Source organism: Marmota flaviventris, chromosome 2, assembly GCF_047511675.1.
Source record: "Marmota flaviventris isolate mMarFla1 chromosome 2, mMarFla1.hap1, whole genome shotgun sequence".
In the NCBI taxonomy this organism is placed as follows: domain Eukaryota; kingdom Metazoa; phylum Chordata; class Mammalia; order Rodentia; family Sciuridae; genus Marmota; species Marmota flaviventris.
In genome coordinates, this window is record NC_092499.1 from 182,554,429 (window position 1) to 182,573,949 (window position 19,521).

Genomic DNA, 19,521 nt, shown 5'->3' on the forward strand with positions numbered 1-19,521 from the left:
ATCTTCAAGACTGCAGTAATTTGAGCTGGGCCCTGAAGGAGGAGTACAATTCCAGCTTATGTGGTGAGGGCCAGCTCTCTTCGCGGAGTTCATCAACTACAAATGGAGAGGATGACACCCAGTTTCTGTCTCCCTTGGGAGACGGCCCAGCTTAAAGTCCCTCAAGAGGAAAACACTACATGATTAAAAGGAGCCATTGTTATTCAGCTGGAAAAGCGCCTTCCCGGGACAAGTGAGCTAATCCCTGCCAGATATGATTCTGCTTGTGCTGTGTATAATTGAATATTTAGTGTGGATTTAACCCAGGGAGCCAACTGTGCTGTCAGAGCCAAGTTTAATGGGGCACTTAATAAATGTGGAGGTAATTAATACCAACCAGATGCTGGGCGCAAGAAGTCTGTGCTGCTTCCATGACTGAACATTTCAGAGAAATGAAGTTCTGGACTCTGCATGGGGGTGGTGGTGGTAGGAGTAGTGCAAGCCCTGGCCTGGGTCCTGTCTCTGCTGTACCCTTCTCTTGGGGATTAGCTTTCACCTCCTCTAGGAAGCCTTCTGAGATTGCCAAACCTGTGTCACTCGGAACTCAAACATCCTACTGTGTCAGTTTGTTGCTACATCTGTCTCTGTACACTAGAGCCCAAGGTCTTATCCCCAGTCTCTATCAGAAATGCAGTCAGTGCTCAGGCAGTGCCTGCTACAGAAAGATTTTCAGGTGCTTGAACTGTGTAAATCCGGGTCTCAAGTACAGGGCAGATGTTGGGATTTTCTTAGGAAGGTTGATCCTCTGGGATGTTGATGTGTGATTTATCTTCTGATAGAAATTCTACTGGATGCCCCTTCTAATGACCCAGCATTCAAATGTGGCCTGTCCTCTTTTGTAGCAGACCTGCTGGAAGGTCCTGGTGCTCAGGCATAGGATCTGACCCTGACTTCACACCTTGTAGAAAACAGGAGAACGGGTCTTGAGCAACCAAAGTTTGCTATTTGCTGAGAGGCTCCTGGACACCCAGTGAAAGTCTAGATGTGGTGAGTCCCCACTGCTGTTGGGCCCCGTGGATTCTGAGATGGACAGGTCCCTGACATTGCTGTACATGGAGGATGTCTCCACTGCCTAGAGGACAGCAGTCATGAAGCATTCCCAGATGTCTTAGTGTCTGCCCATCCTTCCCCTCTTCCTAGGGCACTCAGGTTGGCTGGGTTCTGCGATGGTTATGCAGGCACGCAATCTGCTAAACTTTTCTAGCCTTCACCTATAAGGTAGGAACAATAATGTCTACCTTGTAGGGTTGCCGGGAGGAGAATTTCATCTGTATAAAGTAATGAATATATAATAAATGATAGCTATAATTTTTATATATATATATATATATATATATATATATATATATATATATATATATTAGTTATAGGTGGACACAATATCTTTATTTTACTTTATGTGGTTCTGAGGCTCAAACCCAGTGTCTCAGGCATGCTAGGCAGCGCTCTACCTCTGAGCCACAACCCCAGCCTGACAGCTATAATTAATACTGATAAAACCGGCCCACCCCATCACATGTTAAGCTACTTCAGATTTTTTTTTCAGAGCAGAGATCATTTCTTTTTCAATGTTATCTCCTTCATAATGAAGCACTGTGCTTGCATAGATATTATGGACAGGAACACACATGCCACGAAGCTCCCTACTGTGCTGTGGTGCTAATGGAGCCATGCAGGGCACAGAGATGAGCAAAACTCAGCTGGAGACCTCAAGAAGCTTCTAGAAGGTGAGAAAGTAGCTGTACCTGCAGCAGTCACACCAGGGATCTTTTACATTTGGATACAGAGAGTAACAGGTTTCAAAGCATCTGTGTAACTATATACTAGAGCTGCCATAATGAAGTACATACCACGAGCGGGGGTGGCTTAACAACAGATATTTATTTTCTCAGTTCTTGGAAGCAAGGAATCTGAAATCAAGGTGTCTGTTGACAGCTTCTGAGGGCAGCAAGGAATTTTTTCCTTGGCTCTGCCTTAGCTTCGAGTGGTTTGTTGGCCATCTTTGGTGTTTCTTGGCTGTAGAAGCATCGCTGTTGTCACATGACATCCTCCTTATATGTGCACCTGTGTCCAAGCTTCTCCTTTTTGTGTTAGGTCTCCTAATGACCTCATTGTAACCTGATCATTTTGTTAAAAGCCTTTCTTCAACTAAGATCACATCCTGAGGAACCTGAGGTGAGGATCCCAACATATATTTTGGGGGGACTTAATTCAATCCATAAATCACCCTTCTCATCATACCCCATAGAGGGCTCCTCTAGGACAAGTACCAGGTCCTGTCCTATATGTCACCTTCAGGACTTAGTTCTCACTGCTACATCCATTTCTGACCAACCTCCACCTACGCCCCCACCATGCTCTTTCCTTCCTCTCTTTGCCTGGCAAATTCCTACTCATTCTTCATTCTTACTCTAAATGTTACCGTCTCAGAGAGGTCTTCCCTGATCATCCTATCTTGATTGTATCTCTCATTTTATTTATTCACATGGTTTCTTTTCTTTCTTCCTAATTCATCTCATGCTTTGTAAGTATACATTTGTCTGTGGGATTGACACAGTCAGGGTAGAGTCCAACCTACTCACATTCTTCCTAGTGACATCATGCAGGATGTGGAGCAGAAACTCCATAGGAATTTATTAAACAAATTTGCATCTTTGTATTTCCCATATTACCTCACATAGTGGGAGATTAGTGAATTTCTGCCCTGTCCTCCAAGAGAGAACAAACTCCTACATGTAGCTCAGTGTAGGCGAGGCCCCAGGTTCCATCCCAAACATTGGAAAGAGAGGGAAGGGGCGAGGAGATTGATGCTTCTTCTTCTTTTGGTACTGGGGATTGAGCCCAGGGACACTTTATTTTTGAGCTACAACCCCAGCCCTTTTTTTTGGGAGACAATGAAGGCCTTGCTAAACTGCTAAGGCTGGCCTTGAACTTGTGATCCTCCTGTCTCTGCCTCCTGAGTTGTTGGGATTACTGGTATGTTCCACTGGCCCAGAATGATATTCTTTTTTATTTATTTTTTGATACTGGGGACTAAACCCAGGGGCACTTAAGTTCTGAGCCACATCCCCAGCCATTTTTTATTTTGAGATGGAGTGTCACTAAGTTGCTTAGGGCCTTGCTAAGTTGCTGAGGTTGGTTTTGAACTTGTGATCCTCCTGCCTCAGCCTCCCCAATAGCTGGAATTACAGGCCAAGATATTCATGAAGGTAAGATAGGTCTCATTTTATTTTTAATGTCTAGCATTTAACCCTTCCTCTGTCCTCTAGGTATTAGTTATGTATGAGGCATGATAAATTATTCTGAAACCAGAGCTTGGAAATACGTTATAATTTATAATTCCTGTACTATTATTTTAATTTCTGTGGGTCAGGGATCCTAGTAGCTTTGCTGGTTGTTTCCCCAGTCATGAGGTTATTATTCTCAAGATCTTTCTCAGGGCGACCTACAGTCATCTGAACTGAGACTTAAGAGTCAACTCCCAAGGTGGCTCATACTTTTGGCTGAATTGACCGAGTTGGAGCTGTCGTAGGCAAGTCTGATGACCACCCACGAGAACCTTTCCATAGGGCTGCCCTAGTGTCCTCACAACATGGGATTTCCCATGAGTAATCCAGAGAGCGAAGAGGAACTTGCAATGTCGTTTCTGACTTAATCTCAAAGTGGTGCTCCATGATTTCCACCATGTCCTATGGGTTACACGGGTCGCGGATTTCAGGAGGCAGTCATCCTCCGCTCGGTGGAGGTTGGGTGCCGCATTCTGTCTAACCAACTAGGTCTCCTTTAACCCAGCCACGTGGCCCGCCCCTTCTAATCAGAGACTGTTCTTTGCCTTCCAAACACGTATCATGATTCCATGTTCATTTATTTATTTCCCTCCATCTCCCTCGACACAAGAAGCTCGAGGGATGTTTTTCCAACGAATCATGATGATTTCCTTCTGTCAATTAGGTGTTTCGGTTCGCCTCCGTCGGCGCTGTGGGCTCCTAGCTCAGGGCCTAACTTAGAATTAAGGCTTCTGTAAACGCTTCCTGAAACGTGCTAAGTGATAAAGGGCTTGGGGAATCGAGAGGGTCTGGGCCTTTCCTCCCCCGGCCTCGCTGCGAGGATCCCGGTGCAAGGGACGGAAGCCCAACGAAGCCCAAGGAAGCACAGCAGCCGCGCTCGCCACGACCCCGGCAACGCGGGCGCGTCACTTCCGGGACACGGGGTCACAGGAGCTACTTCCGGGGCGGCGGCGCGGCGGCGCGGGAGGTGAGTGCGGAGGAGCGGGCGGCGGGCCGGGGTTCCGGGCGGGGCGGAGTTGGAGCTGTGGCGGGAACCGAGCGGAGGGGCGGGTGAAGGCGCGGCGGCCAGGGCGCGCGTGGCAAGTGACTCGTAGTGGGGAATTGGAGTTCCTGGGAGGGTTTGGTGCCGCCCAGCTCTTTAATCCCGAGCCCGGGCCGGAACGCCGGGCTCCTCACAGCCAAGTCCAGCCACTCTTGCAACAGGTGGAGCCTCAGCTCTGGAGTAAGTCGGCCCGGCGTTCGGATCCCCAGTGTGCCTTGCATCACTGTGCAACTGTGGGCTGGTCGCATTTCCTCTCTGGTTCTCAATTTGCACCTCTGTAAAACGGGCACACAGGCCTGTCCTGAGCATTACAGGAGGTAGTGAATGTAGAGCCTCGGTGTCTGAGGATGCATTAGTTCTCTAAGGAAAGGGGGAGATGAGTACAATATTCTCTCACCTATCCGCAGTTTCACTTACCTGTGGTCTGAAAATATTAAGTGGAAAACTCGAGAAATAAACAATTGGTAAGTTTTAAATTGTGAGGTGTGAGTAGCGTGATGAATCTCGCGCCATCCCCCTCCTTCTGGTCCTAAACGTGAATCATCCTTTTTGTACAATGATTCCATACTGTATGTGCTACCGACTCAGTGGTCACTTAACAGCCATCATCTCAGTTATCAGATGCTGCACTGCGGTGCTTGTGCTCAGGCAACTTTTATTTTAGTTAGTAGTAGGCCCCAAGCCCAAGATGAGTGATGCTGGCAATTTGGATATGCCCAAGACAAGCCAAAAAGTCCTTCCTCTAAGCTGACTTACTAAGGAAAGAAAATAAAGTATGTTGAGGTTGCTAAAATCTATGGTAGGAATGAATCTCCTGTCCGTGAAATTGTGAAGAAGAAAGTCCTGCTGTCATGCCTCAGCTTGCGAAAGTTACAGTCACAGTGTGTGGTAAGTGCTTAGTGAAGATGGAAAGGCATTGAATTTGTGGGTGGAAGAAGTGAAGAGAAAATGTTCCTATTGATGACAGTGTTTGGTACCAGAAAGCATTGAGCCTGCTTGAAGATTTCAGTAAGGGATCCCCTGAAACATGAAGCCATTTAGTGCAGGTCAGGGATGGTTACACAGATTCAAGGATAGATTTGAACTGCAAAATATAAAAATTACTGAAAAGGTTGCAACTACCCCCTTTCTAGTGGAAGTGGAAGAATGTTGAAGGCCATCAAGTTAACAAGTAGGGAATTGGAAGAAGCTGTAGCAGAGTGGGTGTTATCAAAATTTGCCAAAGTGTTTTGAATTTTCACTAAAGAACAAAATTATGTATATTGTCCTTGGTGAACACAGCATTAAAATCTCTTATATGATTACCAAACGATTACAGTGTCTGAGGTGACACATTTAAACTTAAAAAGAAGAGAGAACTTCTTTTTCTTTTTTAAAAAATATGTGTGTGTGTGTGTATACATATATATTTTCTGTTGATGGACCTTTATTTTAGTCATATATGGTGTTGAGAATCGAAGCCAGTGACTCACACATGCCAGGCAAGTGAACACTGTGTCACAACCCCTGGCCCAAGAGATAACTTCTGATTATAGTGTTCTGAAAGATTTTTGCCACAAAAAAATTCTCCTATAAAGAATCCCCAGCCAAGGCTGGGGTTATGGCTCAGTGGTAGAGCACTTGCCTGGCATGTGTGAGGCACTGGGTTGGATTCTCAGCACCACATATAAATAAATGAATAAATATCCATCAACAACTAATAAAATTTCTAAAAAAAAAGAATCCCCAGCCCCCAGCCGTCAACATTATCTGTTCTTGACATCCAACCGCCCATGGTTGTCTTGGCCCGTGATTCAGGATCAACTGAAGCAAATGAAAGTTAATAGTAGCTTAACACTGCATCACAGTGCCTACATCATTCACCTCACCTAACCTCATTATGTAGGCATTGTGTCCTCACCACAGGAAGGGTGAGTACGGGAAAAATATTTTGAGAGAAAGACCACATTTGCATAATTTTTATTATAATGTTATAATTTTGGGGTGTGTGCTGGGAATTAAATCCAGGTGTGCTTTACTACTGAGCTACATCCCTAGCCCTCCCTAGTCCTTTTTATGTTTTATTTTATTTTGAAAGGAGTCATGCTAAGTTGCTCAGGCTGACCTCAAACTTGCCATCCTATCAGCTCTGGAGTCACTGGGATTACATGTGTGTGCCACTCAGATTTACAAAATTATTGTGACTATACTGAAGGGAGTTCTCATGCGGTACATTTGCCAAATTATTCAGATTTTCTCAGTTTTTTCCCTAATGCCCTTTTTCTGTACCAGGATCCTATCTAGGTGACCATAGTACCTTCTTTTTTTTTTTTTTTTTTAAACATTGTTTTAGTTGTTGATGGACCTTTATTTTATTTATTTATATGCGGTGCTGAGAATCGAACCCAGTGCCTCACACATGCCAGGCAAGTGCTCTACCACTGAGCCACAGCCCCGACCACAGTACCTTTAATAGTCTTGTCTCCTTTCACCCTTTTTGGCTGTAATGGTTTCTCATATTTTCCCTGTTTGAGTGATCCTGGCAGTTTTGAGGATTATGGTTAGATACTTTGCTGAATTAACCTACCAGTTGGGATTTGTCAGTTCTTCTGCTTAGACTGGGTTTCAGGGAGAGTACAGAGAACCAGTGTGAGTTATCACTGTTGGCTTGAGGCAGTAGTCAGGGTTTTGTTTTGTTTTGTTTTACTGTAAATTTACTCCTCTCACTGCATTTTCATACCTTATACTCTTGGAAGAAAGTAATTATCCACAGCCCACGCTTAGAAGTGTGGAATTATGCCCCACACTTAAAAGTGGAGTATCTACATAAATTATTCGGAATTCTCCGTGGAGATTTTATTTTATTTTGGTCCTGGGGATTGAATCCAGGGGCACTCTACCATTGGGTTATATCACTAGCCCTTTTTATTTTTTATTTTGAGACAGGGTCTTGCTAAATTGCTGAGGCTGGTCTTGAACTTGTGATCCTCCTATCTCAGCCTCTAAGTAGCTGGAATTACAGATGAGTGCCACTGTGTCTGGCTTCCATGGGAGATTTTTCTGTGCTCCACCATTTATTTACTTATTCAAACATTTATTTTTGTCAGTATAGACTCGGTATTTATTTTGTACTTTGGGTTGTAACCCATTACTACTTCATTTTGTTGCTCTGATTGTTTCAGATGTTGCTATTGGGAGCTCTCCTGCTGATGTAACCCCCTTAATGTTTCATTTGTTTGCTTAGTTTTTTTTAAGCACTTACATATTTTTATGCATCAGGGTCATCCTGTATATTTCTTCCCCAGTCTTCGAATGAGCCGTTTACCAAGGAGTCTTGGTTCTTTTTATTGGAGAATGGCCCAGAAACTAATATCTGGACATATGTTGTGCTCATTGCTACTGGGGTGTCTGTCCTTGCTTCTAGGCCATATAAGTGGACAGAGTAAGAGACATATGTGTATATACATGTATCTGTAAATATTTCTGTTAAAATTTTTTTTTACTTATACATGAACACAATGTCTTTATTTATTTTATTTATTTTTATGTGATGCTGAGGGTCGAACCCAGTGCCTCACATGTGCAAGGGAAGTGCTCTGCTACTGAGCCACAACTCCAGCCCTCTATAAATATTTCTATATGTAAATGTATCTAGTAAACTAAGCATATTGATTCCTCAACTCTCATTCCTTATTACTGTGTGGATTATTCTAGTTTCCTTTTCTAATCTGTGACTTCGCACTCCACCTATGACTGCCACCATCCCTTTGCTTATTCTGGTGTACACGTATAGGGTTTTCAGAATTGTTTACCTGTATACCTTGTGGAAAGCAACTTTATCAATTAGAGTATAATTCATATGTATGTTCCTTTTGCCTTTGGTTTTACAGACCTCTCATTTCTAAAGTTATGTAGGTCATCATCTTATTCCTTCCACCCTTTCAGTGAAGTTGTTTATAATACATTTGGATTCAGAATGTCACCATCTGCATTCCATCATGAGATTTCTGGACCTGTGATTTTTAAAAATATTAGCATTTTAAAACATTCAATTTGCTCTTTGTGCCGTAAAATTTTACAGCCTGAAGTACTGGGGATTGAACCCAGGGTTGCTTTACCACTGAACTATATCCCCATCCCTTTTTTTTCCTTTATTTTATTTGTTTATTTTTATGTGGTGCTGAGGATCAACCCACCACCTCACATGTGCTAGGCGAGTGCTCTACCGCTGAGCCACAACCCTAGCCCATCTCTTTTTATTTTATATTTTGAGACAAGGTCTAAGTTGCCCAGGCTGGCCTTGAACTTGTGATCCTCCTGCCTCAGCCTCCTGAGTCACAAGTTACAGGCATGCACCACTGCACTTGACAATTTTTATAGTTTTTGATGACTGCTTAATGTCTGCTGGTCACCATTACAGTATCATACAGAATCATTCCCCTTCATTGGGGATCATTTTACTTCTTTCAGATTTCACCTGAACAGTCCTTTTTTTTTTTTAGTTGTAGGTGGACACATACCTTTGTTTTATTTTTATGTGGTGCTGAGGATCGAACTCAGTGCCTCATGTGTGCCAGGAGAGCGCTCGATCAGTGAGCCACAACCCCCAGCCCTCTTGCCTTGTCTTTGACTTGTTATAATAGTCTATCTGGTTTCACTGCTTCTGCTCTTTCCTTCTATATTCTGTTCTCAACACAGCAGCCAGAAGGATCATGTAATTTCTTTGCTTGAACCTTCCAGTGGCTCCCCTTTCACTCAGAGAAAGCCTTATAATGAATGGTTCACTAACGTTTCTCAAACAATAGAAAATACATTTTAAATCTTCATCTGAGAAATCCATCTGAGATAGCCCTTACCAATGTGATACACTCTAATATTTTCTGTTGCCATTTATTTTATTAAAATAAAATAATTAATTTTATTAAAATTAAGTGCTGGCTAATAAAGTTAAAAAGAGAAAGTGCTGGTTGGTGCCTTCCAAACGGTTTCCATGGCTCACTAGTGGGCCACTCCTCTTGACCTAGCAGTAAAGCTTTGCCAGTGGAGGAGCCAGCCACTTTGAATCCTGACTTTGCTCATGGCTTAGTGATCCCTGGCTCTCCAAGCCTCAGTTTCCTCATCCATGGTAGTAATTCCCACCTCCATAGTGGTTGTGGAGGGAATGAGAAACTGATTCATAAAGTGCTGTGCACTGTACCTGGCAAATGATTTGCAGCGGTCCTGTCCCAGGTAGTGGAGTCTCAGGGGTGAGAGTCTCCTAGTTGAGATCTGAAGAATGTGTAGGACTCCAGTGATGGCTGTAACAGGAAAGGAAAACCCAGAAGTACTGATGGGCAGACTGGGAGGTAAACACAAGATGCAGAGAAAATGAGGAAACAGGTGGGAGCTTTGAAGCATGTGCAGCATAGAGAAGTCTTTTGTTTTGTAGACCTTTGAACGCTCCTGTTACACCTGTGCTTCCCAGGACAGCACTTTTAGCCACATGTACCTATAGTTAAGTTCATTAAAAGTAAATAAAATTCAGATTAAAAATTTAGTTCCTCTTTAACTGTATTAGGTACTTAACAGCCACGTGTGGCTGGTGGCCGCCATTTGGAGAAAACGTATATAACTTTTCTGTCATTGCAAAAAGTTTTATTGAACAGTACTTAATTGTACTATAGCAAAAGTCTTGAGGAGCAAGTAGATAAGGCATGAGTTTTTCTAGTGTCCTTCACCTTAACAGCAACTATTTACATTTTCCAGTTGTTTCTTGATCTTTAGCCAGTGAAATCATGACATTTCCATGACAACCAGTGAAATAACGTTATACGTAATTGCAATCACATTGTTTATACAATTGTTTGTTTTTTTAATTAGTATTATATTGCAAAGATTTACCCAATAACACAATATTTTATCCCATGTAGATTTAAGCAAAGTCGGCTATACTGTGATAAGCTGTAATTGGGTCAGCTGCTTCCTTATTGTTGGGTACTTTGTTACTTCCTGTTTTCCAGTATTATGAATAGCAGTGCTATGAACTTTTTTGTACCTGAAGGCTTTTTCTTCTTTTGAATTGTTTCCTTTCTATAAATTCTAGGAAGTAAATTGTTCAGTCAAAGGATATAATCACTTATGACTCTTGTTATCTATTACCTAGATGCCATTTTTAAAAATAGCCTAAATGCATTATACTTTGAAGAGATAATGTTGCTTGTCTCAGGAGAACAAGTCTCCAAGAGGTCAAGGGATCACCCAAAGTGTAGCTATTTGCTGATAGAGTCAAACTCTGTGCCTCCAACTTCTGGATGCCTGCCCTATCTTTCCAAAGACCCACCTCAAATATCAATAATAATGTTGCTTTTAGTAACACTAATAAATCTGAGTATTGATAAACCCAGTAGACCTGTTACAGCCTTAAGAGTAAAGCTTGGGGCCAAGAACATTTTACTTTACGAGGTGCAACTGGAGAAATGAGACCGCTTTCTTAAAACTTTGGGAGCCATGTGCTGGTGCCCCGGAGGGGCTGTGCGGTTCTTCCAGTGAAGTTGTTCTGGCATCTGCTTTGGAATTCACTCCAGGGCCAGTTTATGAGCCACTCCAAACAATCTGCCTGGAGTCTGAGTGTGATACCTTGTATTTGACCAAAAATGGTATTCCTGAGCGTGATGCCCCACCTGATTCACCACATTTGGAACTCAGTGATGTTGGCCTCTTTCCAGAAGTCAAATCCTTCCTGGGAGGATGAAGATCTGCCAACTCTGAGGATTCTGGGGGAAAAACTAAATGAGTCTCGGGCTCTGAAGGCCATTCTCAAAGTAGGCAGAACTGAGGTGAAAAGTGGCTACCCTGCTGGCCCACACACGACCTTTGAAGTGACGCACAATTATGTAGATCCCACTCATTTTACTTAGTAGGTCACCCTATTATCCTGCAGCCACACTTCATGCTGGGAAAACATTGCAAAGCAGAGCAGCAGCAGAGCCAAGGTGAATGAAGGTCTTTCAGACAGTCTCTTGTGCCCGAGGCTGTCCCATGGAAATGTAGTAGAAGGCCAGGTATAGTGGCACACACCTGTAATCCCAGCTGTGGCAGAGGCAGCAGGATTGCAAGTTCAAGGCCAGCCTTAGTGACTTAACAAGACCCTGTCTCAAAAAATAAAAAGGTCTAGAGATGTAGTTCAGTGCCCCTGGGTTAAATTCCTGGTACTAAAAATAAATCAATAAAACAGGTAAAATATACATAACATAAAATTTATCATTTCAGCCATTTTAAGTATAAAATTCAGTGGTAGGTCTTGGGTTGTAGCTCAGTGATAGAGTGGTTGCCTCACACGTGTGAGGCACTGGGTTCGAACCTAAGCACCACATAAAAACAAATAAATAAAGGTATTGTGTCTATCTACAACTAAAAATATTTTAAAGAAAAAATTCAGTGGTATTGGCGATGTTGTATAACCATCGCCACTATCTAGTTCCAGAAGTTTTTCATCCCCTTAAACAATTCCATACCAATTAAAAGAAAAACTGCTGGGGTTGGGAGTACTCTACCACATGTTTTCAAGGTTTATCTATGTTGTAGCATGTGTCCAGGTTTTGTTCCTTGTTATGTCTGAATAATATTCCATTATATGTGTATACCACATTTTGTTTTATCTGTTGAACTTTTGGTTGTTTCTCTTTTTGGCTCTTGTGACTGAATACTGGTATCTGAATCTTTGCTTTTAGTTCATTTGGGCGTATACCTAGGAGTGGAATTGCTGGATTGTATGATAATCCTGTGTTTAATTTTTGGAAGAAACCAAGCTATTTTCCTCAGCAGCTGCATCATTTTACACTCCCACCAAGCAATGCATAGGGATTTCAGTTTCTCCACATTGTCAAACCTTGTTATCTCCTCCACCTATTTCTTAATAGTAACCATGTTAATGGGTGAACAGTAATGTCTTATGGTTTTGATTTGCATTTCCATGACAACCAGTAATGTTGAGCATCTTTGCATGTGCCTGTTGATTTTTGTATATCTTTTTTTTCCCAGAAATTGTCCATTTCCGAGAAATTGGCCCATTTTTAAATTTGATTGTGCTGCTGGTGGTAGTGTTGCCTTGTGAAAGTTGTTTATATGTTCTGAATACTAGACCCTTACGAGATATAGGACTTACAGATATATCTCCCATTTCACAGGTTGTCTTTTCATTCTCTTGGGTGACGGCCTCTCATACACTGTTTTCAATTTTAATGTGAAGTTCACGTTTTTTCTTTTCTTTTTTTTTCTTTTTTAGTACTGGGGATTGAACCCAGGAACACTCTACCACTGAGCTACATCCTAGCCCTTTTTATTTTTTGTTTTGAAGTAACAGCCTCCCGAGTTGCTGGTATTGTAGGTGTGCGTCACTGTGCCTGGCTTAATTTTTTCTTTTGTTATGCTTTTGATGTCACATCTAAGAAATCATTGCCATTCAGTGTCATGGAAATTTCCCTGTTTTCTTCCAGTAGTTTGAGTTTTAGCTCTTAAATTTAGATAAAGATTCAGGTAGAGTTAGTTTTTCTATATGGTTCAAGGTTAAGAGTCCAACTTCATTATTTTGCACTTGGGTGTCCAGTTTCCTAGCACCATTTGTTGAAAAGATTGTTCTTTCCTTACTCAAAGGAAAGGATCTTTCCTCCCTTCTTTGAAAATCAGTTGAACTTGTAATTGCGATTACAGGCAGGAGGATTGTAAGTTTGAGGTCAGCAGGGCAACTTGGCTAGACCCTGTCTCTAAATCAAAAATATGTGAATATACCATAGTGAATATCACCTTTATGTATATCCATAAGGAACTAATTAAAAATAATTATAAATAAATAGAAGCAATAACAATAGAGTAGAGAAAAGGGAACAGGGGAGGGAGGAGAGGAGGAAGAGTTTGAGAAGTAGTGGGAACTGAATTGGAGCAAATTATAGTCTGTGCTTGTATAATTATGTTGAAATGATCCCTAATATTATGTATACCTAAAATGAACTAATAAATTGTAAATAAAAAATGAAATTCAGGAAACGTAGCTCAGTGATAGAGTGCCCCTGGATTCTATCCCCAGTATTGCAAGGAAAAAAGAATAGGGAGGGAGAAAGGAAAGGAAGGAAGGAAGAAAATCAATCAGTTGACCATATGAATGTTTATTTCTGAACTCTCAATCTATTGGTCCAAATGTTTATTCTTATGTCAGTACCATATCATTTTGATTACCATAGTTTTGCAGTAAGTTTTGAAATCATAAAGTGAATTTGTCAACTTTGTTCTTTTTCAAGTTAGGTGAAATTAATTTTAGTAATATAATTTGTTTAGCATAGTTATCATTTCAACATCTAATCAATATAAAATTACTAGTGAGTATTTTTTCATACTAAATGTTTGAAATTGGGCATGTATTTAAACCTAACAGTCATCCCAGTTCAGACTAGCTGTGTGTTCTAAGTCTAGATAGCCATGTGTGGCTCATGGTCACCATATTGGATAGCTTAGGTTTAGCAGAAAATTGCACCATGGCCCAGATCCCTGAAAATGCAAAGGGCTATGGATTCAGGTGCACTGGTGCCGATGTACATTTACCTTTATTGTTGAGATGGGTAGAAGGAAGCCATTTGCGGGTGCTTGGTAGAGAAGAAACAGTCAAATAGGGGAGGAGGAGGGTGACAAGAAAGACATGTTGCGGGTGCCACTCACCTCAGCCTTGGGGAAGGCTATTCTTGGCAGAGTGTGTTGCTGGGCAGAGGCCCAGGATTTTTAAAGAGCCCAGTGCTCTTAGAGGTCCACAGGCAGCTCAGTTCTTCCAGGTGTTAGGAATGGGGGCACCAGTGAAAGCAAAGGTGAGAGAGGTGGGTTGAGGCTGGACCTGCTGTTACTGGCCACAGCTGCCCCTGTTGTGCATGCCTCCAACATTGCTTGTCTGACTTTTTGGCAGTGGCCTCCTCGTTGGTCTTCATGTGTCCACTTTGCCCCTTCCCTGTGGTCTCCCTCCCCCCATTAAAAAAAAAAAAAGTAATTCAGATCATGTCACTTCTCTGCTCAAAATCTGTCAGTGGCTTTACATTTTACTCAGTTAAATCAGAAGCTTGAGGGTCCTACAAGGCCTGCCCCGCCCCTCTCTAGTCTCTGTTGCTTCTACTCTCCCTCCTGAGGGCTCCTCTTTGGCCTTGTTGTCCCATTTCCCTGCCCCAGGCCTCTGCACTTGCTTTTCTTTCTACCTGTAACAGACTCCCTCAGATAACAAGTGGCTCGCTCCCTCACCTCAGATCTCTGCCACTTCATTCTCACTTCTGTTCTTCAGAGAGGGCTTTCCTGTCACTCCATGTAAAATAAAATGATGTCCTGCTTAGATGTTTTCCAAAACTTCCTAGCATATCACATCTCAGTGTATTTGTTTTCTACCTCCCTCCTGAGCAGGGGTCCCAAGAGAACAGGGATTTGTCTGTTTTGCTCACTCTTTAATGCTTGGTATTCAATCAATATTCATTGGTGAATGACTAGATGGGTAAAGAAATGAATATACAAAACCTGAAACATAGCAGTCCTTTAGGAAATGTACATTGATTTGAGTTTTTTTTTTTTTTCCTGGCCAGGGATAGAATTGAACTCAAGGGCACTTAACCACTGAGCCACATCCCCAGTCCTTTTTATTTTTTATTTTGAGACAGGGTCTCTCACTAAGTTCCTTAGGCCTCACTAAGTTGCTGAGACTGGCTTTGAACTTGTGATCCTCCTGCCTCAGCCTCTGGAGCTGCTGGGATTATAGGCCCGTGTGACCACCTTGCCTGGCTTTTTCTTTCTTTCTTTCTTTTTTTTTTTGATACTGGATATTGAACACAGGGGCACTTTACTGTGGAGCCACATTCCCAGCCCTTTCTATTTTTTTTTTTTTAATTTTGAGACAGGATCTCGTTAAGTTGCTGAGGCTAACCTCAAACTTTGGATCCTCCTGTCTTAGCTCCTCAAGTCACTGGGATTACAGATGTGATTTGAGATTTTTGTTGGAAGTATTTCCCTTTGCATTTACTTATTTATTTTTCTTAACTTTATATTTGGAAAACTATGAAAAAGTTGGAAGAACGGCTCACTGTGAATGATTGGCTTTTTTCTTATTTTAATTTTTATTCTGTAAATGTTTTTATTCTAATTATTCTCTAATTAGATCCAAGAACTGTTAACATTTCACTACAGTTGCTTTATATAGTCTTGAATGTATGTGTTTATGCAAGCAGGATCACTTAAAAATCAATAGTAGAGGGAACTGAGGATGTGGCTCAGTGTAGAGCGCTGGCCTGGTGTTCAGAAGGCCCTGGTTTTGATCCCCACCACCATGAACACCGTCCCCCCACCCAGGAAAAAAAAAGTTTTAGAAACATGATGCTTACTTACCCTTTGCATTTAGAAATTGGCTGTAAAGAGTGGTGAGTCAGAGACCTCAAGCAGCAGGTGGCTTGGGCCATGGCCTCCGACCTAGACTTCTCACCTCCTGAGGTGCCTGAGCCTACCTTCCTGGAGAACCTTCTACGGTACGGACTCTTCCTGGGGGCCATCTTCCAGCTCATCTGTGTGTTGGCCATCATCGTACCCATTCCCAAGTCCCACGAGGTGGTAAGTCCTTCCCTGTGAGCCTGAGCTCTTTAGTGCCAGTCTGGGTTCTGAGTACTAACATGGATGTCATCACAACCAAGATCAGTAGACGATCCTGGGCCTTAGTGAACTGGTGTGTCCCTGAATTCCCACCTGCTGGATTGAACCACATAACTAATACTTGTTCATGCATCTGTTAAGGGGATTTTTATTTAGTGCCTACATGTAAAAGTGATGAAAGATATGATGTCTGCCTTCAAGATCTTCCTTGTGGGAAAGGCAGATATTTAAAAAAAAATGAATTTGGGGCTGAGGCTGTAGCTCAGTGGAAAAGTGCTTGCCTTGCATCAAGTGTGAGGCACTGAGTTTGATCCTCAGTACCACATAAAAATAAATAAAGATATTGTGTGTTCATCTACAACTAAAAAATATACATAAAAATATTTTTAAAAAATGAATTTGCACCAGGTGTGGTGGTGCATGTCTATAACCTCAGCAGCTTGGGATGCTGAGACACGAAGATTACAAGTTCAAAGCCAGCCCTGGCAACTTAGCAAGGCCCTAAGCAACTTAGACCCTGTCTCAAATTAAAAAACAAAAAGGGCTGGGGATGTAGCTCAATGGTAAAGTATTCCTGGGTTAAATCTCCAGTACCAAAAGGAATACAGAACATAGTGAATGTGTGTAGTGGGTGGGGGGTGCACTGACATACCTTGAGGTAAGAGCTGGGCTCTTCCCCTTGCTAAGAAAACAGTATTTAAGAAAGGAAATGAATGAACAGGCTTCTATCAGGTAAAGTGGGGAAGGGGTGAGGGTAATATTCCATGGAGAGGGACCTGCCAAGGAAAGGGACCTGAGGGGTAAAGGAACAGGTTAGTTCAAGGAACTGAATGAAGGTGACTGTCAGAGCACAGAGGAGACATTGTGAGCTGTGCTGCCAAGGCCTGGAGGATTTAAATAAGAGAAGGACACCATCAGAATGATTGGCTTTTTTTGCTGTTTTGATTCTAGTCTGTAAATGTCTTTATTCTAAAACTGTAACACCCTTCTCCACCCACTGTTATTGCCCACCACATTTCTCCTGACATTGATTTGTTGGAGAAAGGAAATCTTTGTCACCTAGGATTTCCACATCCCAGAATTTGGCCAGTTGCCTCTGTGGGGTCCTATAACATGTTTCTCTGTTCCCATATGTCCCGCCCACAGGAAGTTCCATCCTGAGGCCTGAGTCCATTCAGATTAGGTTATTTATTGCGAACACCCTATGGCCAGCGCTCTGTACTTGGTGTTGTACATCAATAGGCACGGGGCGTCTGGCTGCCACACATCTATTTATAGGTTCTAGCCAGTTCATTTGTTGTCACCTGATTCTTCTATTATAAAAGCTCTCATCACTCTTTGACCAAGATGACTTTAGCGTCCATTCATGATCATTGCTTAGGTCCATTATTTCCCTCTGCATTTATTAGCTAGAATTCTTTAGTGAGGACCTTTTCCTTATCACCTATGTGGATATTCTGAAATTTTTCTCATACTGAAAAGCAGTATAAATGCTTGGTCCTTTCCCTTTAAAGTAGTGATTTTTAGCTCAATCATCTTCCAGTGTAGACCAATAATTTCAAACTTTTTTTTTTTTTTTTTTTTTTTTTTGTGGTGCTGGGGATTGAACCTAGGGGTGCCAAACCACTAAGTTACTGCCCCAATCCTTTTTCTTTTTTCTTTCTGGTATTGGGGATTGAACCCAGTGGGTGCTGAATCATATCCCCAGCTCTTTTTTTATTATTATTATTTTGAGACGCGGTCTCACAAAGTTGCTAAGGACCTCACTAAATTGCTGGGGCTGGCCTCACACTTGCAATCCTCCTGCCTCAGCCTTTGGAGCTGTTGGGATTACAGGCGTGCACCATGATTCCTGGACTTTTTATTTTTTATTTTGAGACAAGATCTCACTAAGTTGCTGAATCTGGCCTCAAATTTGTAATCCTCTTAACCTCAAGATGAGAATACAATGTGCCTCTGCATCCAGCTTAAATAATTTTTTAAGAAAAAGAGTTGTGAATTCATATTGGTAGTTTTAATTCATGTTTAAGATCATAGTTTTTTTTTTTTTTTTATATGATCTTATACTAGTATCTTGTATCCTTTTTTTTCTTTGTAGTTGAACACAATATCTTCATTTACTAATTTATTTTTTTATGTGGTGCTGAGGATTGAACTCAGGGTCCCGCATGTTCGAGGTGAGCGCTCTACTGCTGAGCCACAACCCCAGCCCCTGGTATCTTGTATCTTTTAGTCTTATGCTGGAATCTCGTTTCCTGGTAACATTAACAAAATGACTTATGTGCTGTATTCTGCTGTATTAGGGTTCCCAAGAGCACTCCAGGCTCAGTGGTTCACTAGAGGACTCACAACTCTGATTTACCACAGTTGAAAGGATACAAAGCAAAATCAGCCAGGGGAAAATGTACATGCAGTGAGGACTGGAGAAAAATAGGCACAAGAGTGCTGTCCCTTGGAGTCACACAGAATGTGACAAATCATATGAAGTGTTATCTAGCAGGGGAGCTCATTATGGACTGTGCCCAGGTTCTTATTGGGGGCTGATCACATAAGCACTGTGTACCTACCCTGAATCCAAATTCCAGACTTCTAGAAAGAAGGCAGGTGTTCAACATAAACCATATCATTTGCTCAAATGGCTTAATCATAGTGAGCCACTCTTATCAGTTCTGGGAATTGTGGGAACCATCCAAATTCATGTTCCTAGATGCCAGTCAAGGGTCACCCTTGCAAGGAGGACTTTCTAAGGAAAGCAGGTTTTTTTTTTTTTTTTTTTAATATTAACTCTATTTTGCATACTTACAACATACTGATTATAGTTTTAATTTTTTTTCACTGCTAACAGTAAGATGGTTGGGGATGTGGCTCAAGTGGTAGCGTACTCTCCTGGCATGTGCAGGGCACTGGGTTCAATCTTCAATACCACATAAAGATAAAATAAAGACACTGTGTCTACCTAAAACTAACTAACTAACTAAATAAATATTTAAAAAAAAAAAACAGACTGAGAATGAAATTTAAAGTTTCTTTTTTTTTTTTTAAAGAGAGAGAGAGAGAGAGAGAATTTCAATATTTATTTTATTTTTTTTTTTTTAGTTTTCGGCGGACACAACATCTTTGTTTGTATGTGGAGCTGAGGATAGAACCCGGGCCGCACGCATGCCAGGCGAGCGTGCTACCGCTTGAGCCACATCCCCAGCCCGAAATTTAAAGTTTCTTTGTGGTTCTTTTTGGCCTTAGAATATGTCCCCGAGGGAGGGGGTGCTATACAATATTGTGTTTAGTAATGTTTTCTTTGTATGGTGGGGGCTGGGGTATAGCTGAGTGGTAGAGTGCTTGCTTAGCTAGAACCATGTGTGAGACCCTGGGCTCTATTTGCTAGAATTACAAAAAAAAAGAAAAAAAGAAGAAGTCTTCTCTGTGTAGGTATATTCTCCATAATGTCATACAGTAAGGTTAGTTTGCTTCGTTGTTTTTAATTTCCAGGGATTTTTTTTTCCTTTTTTATTTATTTTCTTTTAAAATTATATAAGACAT

At 41.8% G+C, this 19,521-nt stretch overlaps 1 protein-coding gene across 3 annotated transcripts in view; it reads left to right on the forward strand.

Annotated features, from left to right (window-relative positions):
• The first annotated feature begins 4,245 nt into the window (after window positions 1-4,245).
• Window positions 4,246-19,521, forward strand: part of Manbal (mannosidase beta like) — a 28,395-nt gene continuing 13,119 nt past the window's right edge. The window contains exons 1-3 of one of the 3 annotated variants that reach the window (XM_027945310.2): window positions 4,388-4,548; window positions 5,172-5,256; window positions 15,740-15,945. In XM_027945310.2, the coding sequence (XP_027801111.1) occupies window positions 15,796-15,945 (150 nt within the window). In that variant the 5' untranslated portion in view covers window positions 4,388-4,548; window positions 5,172-5,256; window positions 15,740-15,795. Of the gene's footprint in view, window positions 4,294-4,387; window positions 4,549-5,171; window positions 5,257-15,739; window positions 15,946-19,521 lie in introns of those variants that run through there. The other 2 variants (XM_027945309.2, XM_027945311.3) reach the window with 2 other exon arrangements.